The sequence below is a fragment of the Bactrocera neohumeralis genome, chromosome 3 (assembly GCF_024586455.1).
Source record: "Bactrocera neohumeralis isolate Rockhampton chromosome 3, APGP_CSIRO_Bneo_wtdbg2-racon-allhic-juicebox.fasta_v2, whole genome shotgun sequence".
Lineage (NCBI taxonomy): Eukaryota > Metazoa > Arthropoda > Insecta > Diptera > Tephritidae > Bactrocera > Bactrocera neohumeralis.
In genome coordinates this window covers 11,334,494-11,347,058 of record NC_065920.1, presented here as the reverse complement: position 1 = coordinate 11,347,058, position 12,565 = coordinate 11,334,494, and the positions used below count along the sequence as shown (strand labels likewise).

The following is a 12,565-nucleotide window of genomic DNA, read 5'->3' as shown; positions in this document are numbered from 1 at the left end:
CTGCTCGGCTGCGGTGACGTCGACTGCTGCTGCCACGAAGATGAAGCCTGCGCACACGTACCGAGTAAGCGGCAGGAAAGCAACACCCACACATCGGCAGCGACACTTGGAAGTGGGCACAGTTTGTTTTCGGGGGCAGCGTTACGCGCAGCTGCGGCGCTGTAGCAACAGCGACAAGCACGACGACGGCACTTAGAAACCGTTGAAATGCTGTGCGGCGCAGCGAATTCAAATTAGTCGTGTGGCAAGCGCTGACTGCTAAAGTTGCGGAATTTTTCATGAAAATGCAAACGAAGATTTTTTCAAGTTCACCAATCAGCTGTTGAGTCGCGGCAGAAATTTATTGTTTGCAAGTATATATGTGTAAATAAGTGTGTAGTATATGTGTGTGTACGAAAGTAAATGAAAAATCATTTCTACCGCTGATTAAAATGCAATGAAGTGTTGTGGTGGTGTGGCTACTTACAGAAAGTGATAAGAAAATATAAATAAATCAAACGCGGAAAGTTCCTTCTGGAAAGTGCAAGAATAAACATAAATAAATGTGAAGAAATAAAAATAAGTGTAAAATATTTTGAAATGAAAAAAAAAGTTCTAATTCAGACACAATAGCTTCAAATCTCTCCACGTCTTTGCGGACGTGTGAAAACCCAGTTTTTATATCCAAAAACATAAATAAATCGGTAAATTAATATACAAAAGCCTGCGTAACATTTGGAGCATTGCGTCATGACACACGCGTATTGAGCGCGAAGAATAAGAATGCACAAGAAGAATGTATTTTTTTGTTGACATTTATCGCTTGTATCTACGAGCATTTGAAGGCGTGAACCTTTACACCTTCGCGAACATTTTTGTCGTTTCAAGTTGAGGTTGCTACGTTGAAAGTTTCTTATAAAAAGTAATGGAAACGGAGAAAACTTTTTTATATACTTAAGACAATACAAGAGAGTTCTTTATTTATTATTTAGTACTACATGCTCGCAGACCCTTACTGTCAAAATTGCAGTAAAATGAGATTCGTTTTTTCTTTAAGCTTGCCACGATGAAACGTCAGAGGCCCTATAAAATACATATATAAATGATCAGCTTGAGAAGCTAAGTCGGTTTAGCCATGTCCGTCTGTCTGTCCATCCGTCCGTCTATCTATCTGTATATATACGAACTAGTCCTTCAGTTTTTGGGAAATCGATATGAAATGTTGTGTTTTTCGTACCAAAAAACTGTTCATTTGTCGGAACGCCCGTAATTCGAGCACTGTAGTATATAGCTGCCATAGAAACTGAACTATCAAAATCATGTCCTTGTATGGAAAACTTTTTTCTGGTCCTAGGTATCTTCACGAAATTTTACTTGGATTATTGTCTAACGAGCAACGCTACAATCCTCTGAATATATTATTCAGATAGAACCATCGGACCAGCCATATCTGATCACTGACCGATCAAAATCAAGTTCTTATATGGAATTAGGCGTCAACAGATTGCTATGCTGTCAATTAGCAGGTGTTCTGGAGTTCGCAGAACCGGCAATTCGCATAAGAAGCTAGACACATGTTATATAAGTGCTTCTTGAGCTTAAAATGGTCAGTGTAAAAGGCGACAAATAGCCTGAGTTTTTCCCTTAGAAGTTTGATTACATATTTAAACCTTTTGAGGTTTGATGTTCTCCCAACCCTTACCTAGAAGCTCCTTTATGGTATGGGGACCAATCGAAATAAAAGACTCCGGTCCTACTATGTTGGTGGATGCTGGCAAGCTAACGCTTTTTCTTGTTTTATCTCATACGGACGAGATCGACTGTAAGAAATTGGCTTAACGAGTTTCAACGAAGTCGCTTTTTATCGCGAAGTTGGCATCTCAAAATATCAAGTGGGTCATATTCCGCATGAAATATTCGAATTGAGGAAACTGGATACCGTATTTGATCACTCCGGAAAATAAGTGCAACTGTGAGATCACTTAACAGTATTATCTGAACTAGTTTAAAAGCAATGCGAAGTAGTTTCTGGACCTTTAGCAAGCGACTATGAAATGTCGATCCATTAGTACACACCAGCGACCAAGGAAAATTTTAAATAGTGAACTTAAACCAGCTAACCTGCTTCGAAGATGTAAAATACTATGCTACCGGTCACCATTTGCTGGGATTCACGAGTTGTGATCAACATCGACTGCTTAGAGCAGATCATAATGAAGGTCGAGACATCACAGGGCTTTACTAATGCCTCATATGGTTGACATAAGTTATGAGCTTCTTCACTTTCTATCGCATAAATTTAAAAAAATCATTCTCCGCTTCGTCGGTAAAGTCAACTCTCCACATTTATAGAAAACATATTTTTCAGACGGATTTAAGGCGTTACAGGGGTTTCATCAGTTCAAAAAACTTGTACTATATAATTCTTTAATAAGGATACAGTCTTGAAAAGTTGCGCGCTCGAGGTCAGCCCTTAGTCCATTAAAACTTTAAACGCATTTTTCTCGAAGTAAAGTCGAATGTCCATAGTTCTCGCAAACTACTCAACCGATCTTTTTTCTCGAGGGAATCCTTAACTTTCTTTACTCTTGGATCGTTACTGGTTCAAGTTTATCGAGCTGAAAGGAGACTAAGCGAGTTAAATATAGGGTTATATATAAATAAATGATCAGGATGACGAGAAAAGTTGAAATCCGGGTGACTGTCTGTCTGTCCGTCCGTCCGTGCAAGCTGTAACTTGAGTAAAAATTGAGATATCTCGATGAAACTTGGTATATGGGTTCCATAGTACAAAAAAATGATAGTTCGTAGGTGGGCGTAATCGGATCACTGCCACGCCCACAAACGCTGTTAACCGAAAACCTATAAAGTGCCGTAACTAAGCACTAAATTACATAAAACGGCGGATTGCAGTAGCAAGACATCTGTGAAAAAATTTTGAAAAAGTGGGCATGACCCCGCCCTCTAATAAGTTTAATGCACACATCTTTTAAACCACTAAAACTACAATAACCAAATTTGCTGAGCGCAAATATTATACGAGTAAGAACTCCTACCGACAGTGTGATGCATAAAATCGGAAAATAACCCCAGAAGTAATAATTTGTTTTTCATATTATTTTGTAAAAATATTTCATACAAATTCATGCATAACCAAATATGAATATTGAAAAATAAAATCTTTTGCAAAACAACGCAACGAAGAAAATAAAATTTGAAAATACAATGTGAAAACAGAAAATAATTAAACGCCTATGTGTGTATGATTGAACAAACTATAAATATAAATATACATATATAAACAAGTGTGTCTAAAAGCAATCCGCCACTGTCAGTGTCAGTGGAATGGGAATTGACATTGGCCACAACAGCGACGAGCGCGCGTATCCGCATAGCAAATTATAAAAGAAACAATAAAAAAAAATAATTTCAACGCCTTCGTCTTTTTTAATTCATTACACGAACACATAAACAAAACAAACTACTTTAATTCCATTTTAATTAGTTAAATAAACACACTCACACAAATACACAGGAACATCTTGAGCCGCCACAGACAAGAAATGCCTTTGTGCTTAACTATTTTAATTGTGATTAAGTGTTAAATAAACAATGTCGCAGCGTGTGTGAGCGTTTATGGAGCACGCGTGCGCTACCGCAGTGGAAAAATCAAACGTATTTCTAAGATAAAACCGCCAACGATACAGCAACCACCCACCTGTTAACCCACCAACTGTGTTTACAAGTAAATCAACACAGCTGCTCATTATTAGCTATTCATTTCTCACAAACACACACACACAGTCGAGAATATGGGCTTAAAGGATAAAATACGCGTGCTGAAGAATGGTGCCAGCCCCATACACAGCCCCGCGCACGTCGCCGCCAGCACACCAACGAAGAGTGTTGATCTGTTGAAGCCGCATTCCAGTCGCAATCTCATGGCACCTGGTCAGGTCACCGAGCAGACGCTGCAGGTGTGGCGCGCTCTGCCGCCACAAATACGACACGATCCGAGCATGGTGTCCTTTCAAATGGAAAATGAGCGTTTGCATGGTAGGTGAACAGAAAAAAATGCATTGCATTGTATTTATAGTTAATTTAACATGTTGTCGACAGAAAAAAATGCGCTGCAAGCAACTAATTGATTGGCGAAAACTGCAGGGGAAATATTTATACTTTTAGTTTTTCAATGTCAAGTTTAAATTTAGATATTTGAGTGCAAAAAATGCAAAGTTCAAGGCTAACTTACGTAAGGGAAAAAATGTTTAACTTACGCATGCGTAAACATATTTTATTTTATATTTATGAATAGAACTTTGTGGGCGAAGCTGTTAAGATGCATTTCACTGCGATTCATCTTTTATACAAAGCCTTGCATTCGCATGAAAGCTGCCTGTGGTCTCTTGTTCCTTTACCTCTTGACAGCTTCTAGAATAGTGGTTGAATGGTATAGCCAATTTACTGGAATGTTTGCCAAACAGACAGTGAGTTGTTTGCACTCCTATTTCTTGTTCTTTATTGGCGCAGACAACGCTTCCGCGGTTATAGCCGAGTTTACAACAGAGCACCAGTCGTTCTTCTTATTGGCGCCAATTGGAGATTCCAAGTGTATCCAGGTCATTCTTTACCTGGCCTTTCCAACGGAGTGGAGGTCTTTATCTGCTTCTCCCGGCTGGTACTGCATCGAATACTCTTAGATCTGGATTGTTTGCATCCATGTGGACGACATGACTTAGTTAGCGTAGCCGCTGTCTCTTGATTCGCTGAACTATGTCAATGTCGTCATTTATCTCGTAGAGCTCATCGTTCCATCGACTGCATTGGTCTGGTCATATGAAGTCACATCATAAAACTATGAGTATGTCTAAGTTCAAAGTCAGATTATGTCAAGATATTGATCTTTTTCTCGCTCTCCTGCTCTTCCATTATGGTTTAATTCCTTTGTTCAGATTTTGTTCGTTCAACTTTTAATCGAATAAGCTCTGCCAATGTTGATCTCTATTTCTGTTCTCTCTGTTGATTTTTTAACATATAAAATCAGGATTTTTCTTTTTAATTTTTAATTTTTATTCAGGTCATTGACCGAAAATGTTCATCGACATTGGTGATACTTAAATAAAGCAGTTGCATGAAATATACTTGGAAAATGATTCTAAAGTGATATTTTGATTTCTGAAAATTTAGTCTATACAGCTCACATTGAGTATATAATGTTCTAGCTTAAATGTACTCATTGAGATTTGATTGTATTTGATAAAGAGTAGAAATAACCTAATCTGTAACCATGCTGCCTTTGATTTGTTGAATCATGGATCGTGACGAATCGAACAAGCAACTGGTATAAGTCTAATTTTTGGTATAATGGGAGAGATATATAGATTAGCAGGTGGTTAGAACATTATAACAATATTATACGGTCATCGATTTTTGGAGCCTTCGATAGTGGCGAATTGAACTAGCAACTGTTATAATTTAAATATTTTGGTATAATTAAAAGGTGAGAAAAGCAAGCAAGTATATCATGTTCAAATTAGCAAGGTTCTTCAAAATAAAAGATAGGTTACTATATTATGGTATTTTCTGTTGTTAATTGAGTTATGAGCGTGGCACTGTTTAAGGTTATCTGAAAGCTGATTTCTCATAAGATCTCTGATAACTCTGATTTTTTTTTTTTTTTTTGATTTTCTGTTTGGAATTTTTATGTTGGTCTGTAAGTTTAGTTTGAAAATATGCAAAATCTAATCACATGAAGTTTTCCAAGATTTCATTCGGTCAATTTTTGAGTCCATAAACGATAATACGAATCACGCTTTCATATATGGCTTTTAAAGCCAATCGCTCAAGTTTAGTATCTTAGAACCTTATTTCCTTTGGCATATACATAAGGTAATAGATGCCATCAATAAACTACAAGTATATTTACTTATGTGTAAATGTCAAATGTTAATTGAGAGTGAAATATGAGCCGGCTATTGATGGCAGTTCCCACAAACCAATCAAATAAAACAATTGTTTGATGTTTATCTTTTGTTTGCAAACCTTTTGGCAATCGCTTTTTTGTGTGCTTGTCTAAATTGAGTCGTTAATCAACGCAAGTATTATTGTTGTAACTGTAAACGTTGCTCTTGTCAACGAGTCGTCGATACTCTACTTCATTTTCCATGCATTTCAAGTGGAAGCGCCATTCAATTCCATTTCCCACGCATTCATTTGCAAGTAGTTAAGGAAGTGGTTAACAGCAAAAAATATAAACGAAGGTTAATTACGCCATAAATATCGGAATTATTGGGCTTTTCATAGCCATAAATATGTATGTACCAACACATAAGCAAATAATAATATTCATAACAGACAATTGAAATATATAGAGAAATTTTTTTAGTATTTGTGTACAGTCGCTCCGTGTATGTGGGTGTCAGTTACAGAAATACTCAAGTGTCCTTATGACTTTGGCTCAAACATTATTATTATTTTTGATTTTATTAGTTTGTACTCGTGTATGTACTCCCGAGCGTGCTAATGTTGTATAATTTGTTGTTGATTGATTGATGCTTCTTTGTGGTATGCGAAAAACCCATTGACTTCTTCGTAGTTTCGACACGCGTTTCTATAACTCATAATGATGGCCATATTTCATATTTAATGTTAATGAAGTATTTACTTAGAGTCTATATTTGCTCATTGGAATGTGAACATGTCTCCATTCATATAAAAATTTGGTATTAAATAACTTAAAGAAGGACGTTCTGTGAAAATAGGAATGTACTAGGTAGATGATTCAGAAATTTCAAGGTCGATATCTTCTTCTTTACTAGCGTAGGTGCACCAGTCACTCTTCCTTTTCGCTGTCTGGCGCCAATTGGAGGTTTCAAGCGAAGCCAGGTTCTTCTCTACTTGGTCTTTCCAACGGAGTGGAGATCTTCTTCTTCCTTTGATTCCCCCGGCGGGCACTGCGTCGAATACTTTCAGAGCTGAAGTGTTTTCGTCCATTCGGACGACATAAACTTGCCGGCTCAGTCGCTGTCTTTTAATTCGCTGTACTATGTCAATGTAGTCGTAGTCATCGCTCCATCGAATGCGGTATTCGCCGTGACTAATGCGCAAACGACCATAAATCTTCCACAGAACCTTTCTCTCGAAAACTCATAATGCCGAGAGGATGGAGCCATGTGTAGAAGTTCACGCAAGTCAGGAAAGTTCTCTGAGCGCTAATTATTCCGAGTGAACAGAAACGATTCTTTTACATATGGCTCAAGCATCTTATGACTTCCGGTCTTAGACCAAGTATCCTCTGGGTAGCCAAAAAAACTGCCGTTTGAAGGCGACCTAAAGTCCCCAGGGTTGTGTGCTGAGTTTGGAATCCATCACGTAAAAAACACTCCCAATACTCGTATACATAAAAAAGAAAGCATTTAATCCTTACATTTACCATTTTAAATTCCACAGGTTCCACAGTGGTTACGGATGATGAGTCCGGCAATCCACATGACTTGGAGTCGAGCTATGAAGACGAGCACAGTTTTGCAGATTCCGAATATATCAACATGAGAAAACTGTCACACGGCCATAATACAGGCGATGAACGAAGGTAAGTAAAATTGGTTAAAACGTAGAACTTAAGATAAGTAACACTTTCATACATACATAGTACCGACGGCGAATGTACACTCTCGGACATCGAAAACTCGACCAACGAAAAGGCAAAAGCGGTTGTGACCCGTGTAGTGGCTAAGCAAAAGTCGAAGGAGCGACGCAAACGTGAACGATTAATAAAACGTGGCGGACTCTTGATATTTTGGGTATTTGCAGCGGTTGTGCTAATGATATTCGAAGAGAAGCATTTGTTCGAGAAGACACTGGAAGTGCCGTGGAACAAAACGAAAAGTGAGTGGAAGGCTTATAAATTCATAGATAAATCATATACATATATGACTATAATATTCAAACGTTCTTATATTCTTATGCCAAATCGTAGACTTTGTGCTGCCCAAGAATCCCACCGGCGATTTCAAGCTCAAAATCTTCGGCACATTCAACGAGACCATGCGCATGTATCAGCATGACGATGCTGGCAAATTTCTATTCGTTCAGCCACAGTTGTCGTATTATGATAAAATAAACAACAGACAGGATTACAAGGTATTTATTTTGAGTTATTAAAATTAATTTTTGTTACACTATCAATGCTTTTCTTGTAGAACATTTTACAGCCTTGGCTCATACCGATAGTTTCGGAAACACTCTTTGAGCTGGCGCCTGTCGTTTGGCGCAATCAGACCTACGATATGCCGGCCAATGTTTTAGGAAATCTACAAAAACTGGGTGTGACAATGCGGCTCAGCATGTACACCAATGCTGAGAAGGATTTCGCTGTCGAGTTGGTCTACAATCCGCTGATTATTAATAAAAAGATTGGCACACTACTCGCGGCGGGCATATTACTGATCTTCTATGCGTTGCTCGTGTGGGAGGTATGAAGATAAAAATAATAATTGTGATCAATAATACAATTTGTATTCTACTCTTAGGTTTTCCAACGCACCTTTGTGGCCATTGTCTGTTCCATACTCTCTGTCGCGGTGTTGGCTTGTTTCGACGATCGTCCAAATATGGATGAGATCATCGAATGGATGGATATGGAAATGTTGACATTACTGTTCTGTATGATGATCATTGTGGGCATTCTGGCGGAGACCGGTGTCTTTGACTATATAGCAGTGTTGGCTTTCGAAATTTCGGGCGGTAAAATTTGGCCTATGATATATTTTCTTTGCTTTATAACATGTTTTGTATCGAGTTTTCTCGATAACGTCACAACTGTTATTTTGATGACACCAGTGGCCATACGGTAAGCTCGTGTAAGTTTTTGGGAGGTCATAGCTTTTAATCAGTTTTTGTTTTTTTTTTTACAGATTATGCGAAGTTATGAGTTTGGATCCGGTGCCGGTGCTACTCGGTATCATAGTACAATCGAATATTGGTGGCTCGCTAACACCCATTGGTGATCCAATTTCGATCATTATTTGTTCGAATCACTTTTTTACCAAAAATGTAAGTTGAAAATTTTAAATTATATGGGAATGTAGGTATAGTAGAATAAGCTGATCCAATGGAAGCAATGAGAGGAAGATCAAAGATCGTAGAATAGAAAAATAATGATCACCTCGGATTCTTCGAAAAATGTACGTCTTATACGTAAGCTTGGGAACCAATATTAGTAATATTCTGCTCTACGTGGGTTTAGCTCGAAGAGCCCATTCCCAATGGATATCCTAGTAGAGCTCTGGGCAGCAAAAATTACGTTTTTTGGTTAAAGTTTCTGAAACAATGAACATATTTAGAAAACTGATCAAAATTTATAATACTCAAATGTCTTGGAACTAATTAATGAGCCTTGAATACCTCATTTCCACATTCAGGGCATTACTTTCACCAAATTCGTCGCCCACACCCTACCCGGCGTCATTCTGGTCACCATACAGAGTTGCATGCATTTGCGTTTCGTCTTTCGCGACCCACAATCGTTGCGTCTCAACGAACCGAAAGAGTTTAAGGATCTACGACGCGAAATTAAAGTTTGGCAACGTGCCGCCAATTCACTCTCCTCCTATTCCAAGGATGCCGACCTCGTACGCGCCACATTGCACAAGAAAGTGAAACTGCTGAAACGTACGCTCCGCCGCAAGCAACGTGGTCTGGACTCGAACGACGCATACACACATACACTGCAGGAACTCAAACTCAAGTATCCCATCAAACATAAAATGCTTTTGTTGCAAGCCTGTGCGGCGCTGACATTCGTGCTCGTCTGCTTCTTCGTGCAGTCGGTGCCGAAATGGCGCACGTTACCGCTAGGCTGGCTGGCGCTGCTCGGTGTCATTGCATTGTTGATTGTTTTGAATCGTGACGATATGGAGCATCTGTTGCATCGCATCGAATGGACGACTTTGCTATTTTTCGCCGCCATGTTTGTGATGATGGAATGCGTGGAGCGTTTGGGCCTCTTCGCCTGTATTGGTGAATTAACGAAAAGGATTATATTATTTGTCGACGAGCGACATCGTCTGGCCATGGCTATATTCATTATATTATGGATATCGGCGTTGGCGTCGGCGGTGCTAGACAGCATACCAGTGACCGCTATGATGGTGCGTGTGGTAGTATCGTTGGTGAGCAGGGAGACTTTAGGTCTGCCGTTGGAGCCGCTGGTGTGGGCGCTAACATTCGGCTCAAGTTTGGGAGGTGGGTGATAGTGGTTATTATGAAGATGACTTTTGTGTTAAAAGCAAAATATTTGTTCGTAGGAAATGGCACTTTGTATGGCGCCTCCTCTAATGTGGTCTCGGCCGGCATTGCCGAACAACATGGTTATAAAATAACATTCACACGCTACTTGAAGTGAGTGCAACAACAAAACAAATAATATTAAGTTTTTTACTATTATCTCTTTGTTTCTCCTTACTCTCCTCTCGCACAGAGTTGTTTTTCCACTGATGCTGGGACAAATCGTTATCATCACCGCCTATCTCATATGGGCGCACATTGTCTTCGAATGGCATAGCGAGTAGTCGCTACTGGCGCTTTCTAGCCAAGCTCGAAGTTTACCAGCATTCAATTCAAGGCTAACAGCTGCTAAGCAATTAGTTCTATACACACACATACATACATAAATAAATATATTATATTATATATAGGCTTAAGCATAAACTATCTCTATCAAGTATTTTTATTGAAAATGCTTTACAAGCGTTTGCGTGCTCATTAAATTTTAGTAAGCAGATTTTTTCGCTTTTAGAAATTTTAACCGAACTCTAAGCTGAATTTACATATATACATACATACATATGTGTATTATATTACAATATGTTTGTTCTATTATATATGACTTTATATGATTTTATTGACTACAAATAAGTATACCATATATTGTATAATCTCTCTTCCTACTACAAGTAGGGAAAACTAAAGCAAATGTTAACAACTTTTTGATTGTGATTTTATTGAAAAAGTTCTTAAGAATATCTTAATCTGCACTTTAAATAAATATGCATATTTATCTTATTGTGATTGGTGAGTTTTATTTTTTTCGGTGTTTTCTATGAGTCTTGAAAGGTTTGTCAAACTTATTTGATAATGGATATGATCCATATATGCTGCCCTAAAAGGAGTTCCCGAAAATGAAATCCTGATGAGATTGCCAAAAGTGCTATCCGTCTGGTTACCGAACCAGTGCAGAAAATAACGAAGTCACTAAAAGATATATACAATGAATTGAATCATATACAAATTTCCAAAAGGGCTGACAGACTAGTCATGGCGAGAAGGAAAGTCTTAAAGACATGTAGGATCGCCAAGTGCAAGAGATCGGAAGAAAAACACACTTTCTTTTTACTCACACGGTCTCGAAAGAACTGCAGGACGGTTGTTGGCCTAATGACAGATCACATGCGAGCCGGATGGGTAACGACGATACATGCGGGGAAGTAGACATGAGAGAGACGCTTGAACACCTTCTTTGCTCCATGTCTCGCCTTATCCATAACTCGACTTAGATGTCTAGGAGCTTCGCAGTTCAAGCTAAAGTATCAGGCCTCTGTTAAAATGCGCAAAACGCGTTTACGTCCCCATAAGACGAATACTTCAGCTCAAATTAAACAGTACCTACATTTGACATCACTAACATACATATGTTGATATCTACTTAAAGAGACTTATTTTCTTGACCTTATGAAAAATTATTGACTAACTCTGGTCGACCTCTCGTTGAAAAGCTCGATCAAATAATAGAAAAGATTGACCAAGACCTTCACTTAGATAGGAACTTAGCACTCATCATCAAACGGTTTTGAATCAATTAAAAATAGCTGGCTATAAAAAGAAGCTCGATGTTTGGGCACCAAATGAATTATCTGTGAAAAATTTAATGGGCCGAATTAACATCTGCGATTATTTGCTGAAACGAAATGAAACCGAACCACTTCTGAAGCGAATGGTAATAGGAGACGAAAAGTGGATCTAATACGACAATAATGTGTGAGCTCCAAGCGTGGTGAAGCTCAACAAATGGTCGCAATGCCAGGATTCACGCCTCGAAAGGTTTTACTGAGTGTTTGGTGGGATTTGAAAGGAATCATCCAGTATGAGCTGCTCCAGCCTAGTCGAACGATTGATTCTACATTTTACTGTCAACAACTGATGAGATTGAAGCAAGCAAATAAACGGCCAGAACTGATCAACAGAAGGGTTGCCTCTTCCATCAGGACAACGCTTGGTCGCTATAATAATATATCGCACAAATTAACCGATGTTGCGGTAAAAAGTTAACAACAGACTTTGAGGTCTCCTTATTCGGTATCTGCGGCTTTGAACAGTTGTTGTCCGTTTTGAAAAATTTTTCGACTTGCGTTGACATATCTGAAAAGCACTTTTTGTATAAAGTTTTAAATGAATAAATTCATTGGTGCTTGATTTGTACACTGGAAAGTGTAAGAATCACAAGGATATTAAAATTGTGTTATGTGATAAGTAGGCGCAGTCCGGTTCCCCCAATTTTTGCAGTGTAACATAAAAATGATATTATGAT

At 38.5% G+C, this 12,565-nt stretch overlaps 1 protein-coding gene across 6 annotated transcripts; it reads left to right on the top strand.

Moving 5' to 3' along the window:
* The first annotated feature begins 225 nt into the window (after positions 1 to 225).
* LOC126753831 (P protein) lies at positions 226 to 11,049 on the top strand. Of its 6 annotated transcripts, none has more exons than XM_050465552.1 (11): positions 226 to 353; positions 3,515 to 4,035; positions 7,429 to 7,570; positions 7,631 to 7,866; positions 7,958 to 8,121; positions 8,181 to 8,453; positions 8,511 to 8,830; positions 8,895 to 9,033; positions 9,402 to 10,224; positions 10,287 to 10,380; positions 10,460 to 11,049. In XM_050465552.1, the coding sequence occupies exons 2-11, from the start codon at positions 3,792 to 3,794 to the stop codon at positions 10,548 to 10,550; spliced, it is 2,526 nt and encodes an 841-aa protein (XP_050321509.1). In that variant the 5' UTR covers positions 226 to 353; positions 3,515 to 3,791; the 3' UTR covers positions 10,551 to 11,049. The 6 variants fall into 6 exon arrangements, with proteins under 6 accessions (XP_050321509.1, XP_050321508.1, XP_050321506.1 ...); XM_050465551.1 differs by having other exon boundaries at positions 3,485 to 4,035; XM_050465549.1 differs by having other exon boundaries at positions 3,184 to 4,035.
* The last annotated feature ends 1,516 nt before the right edge of the window (positions 11,050 to 12,565 follow it).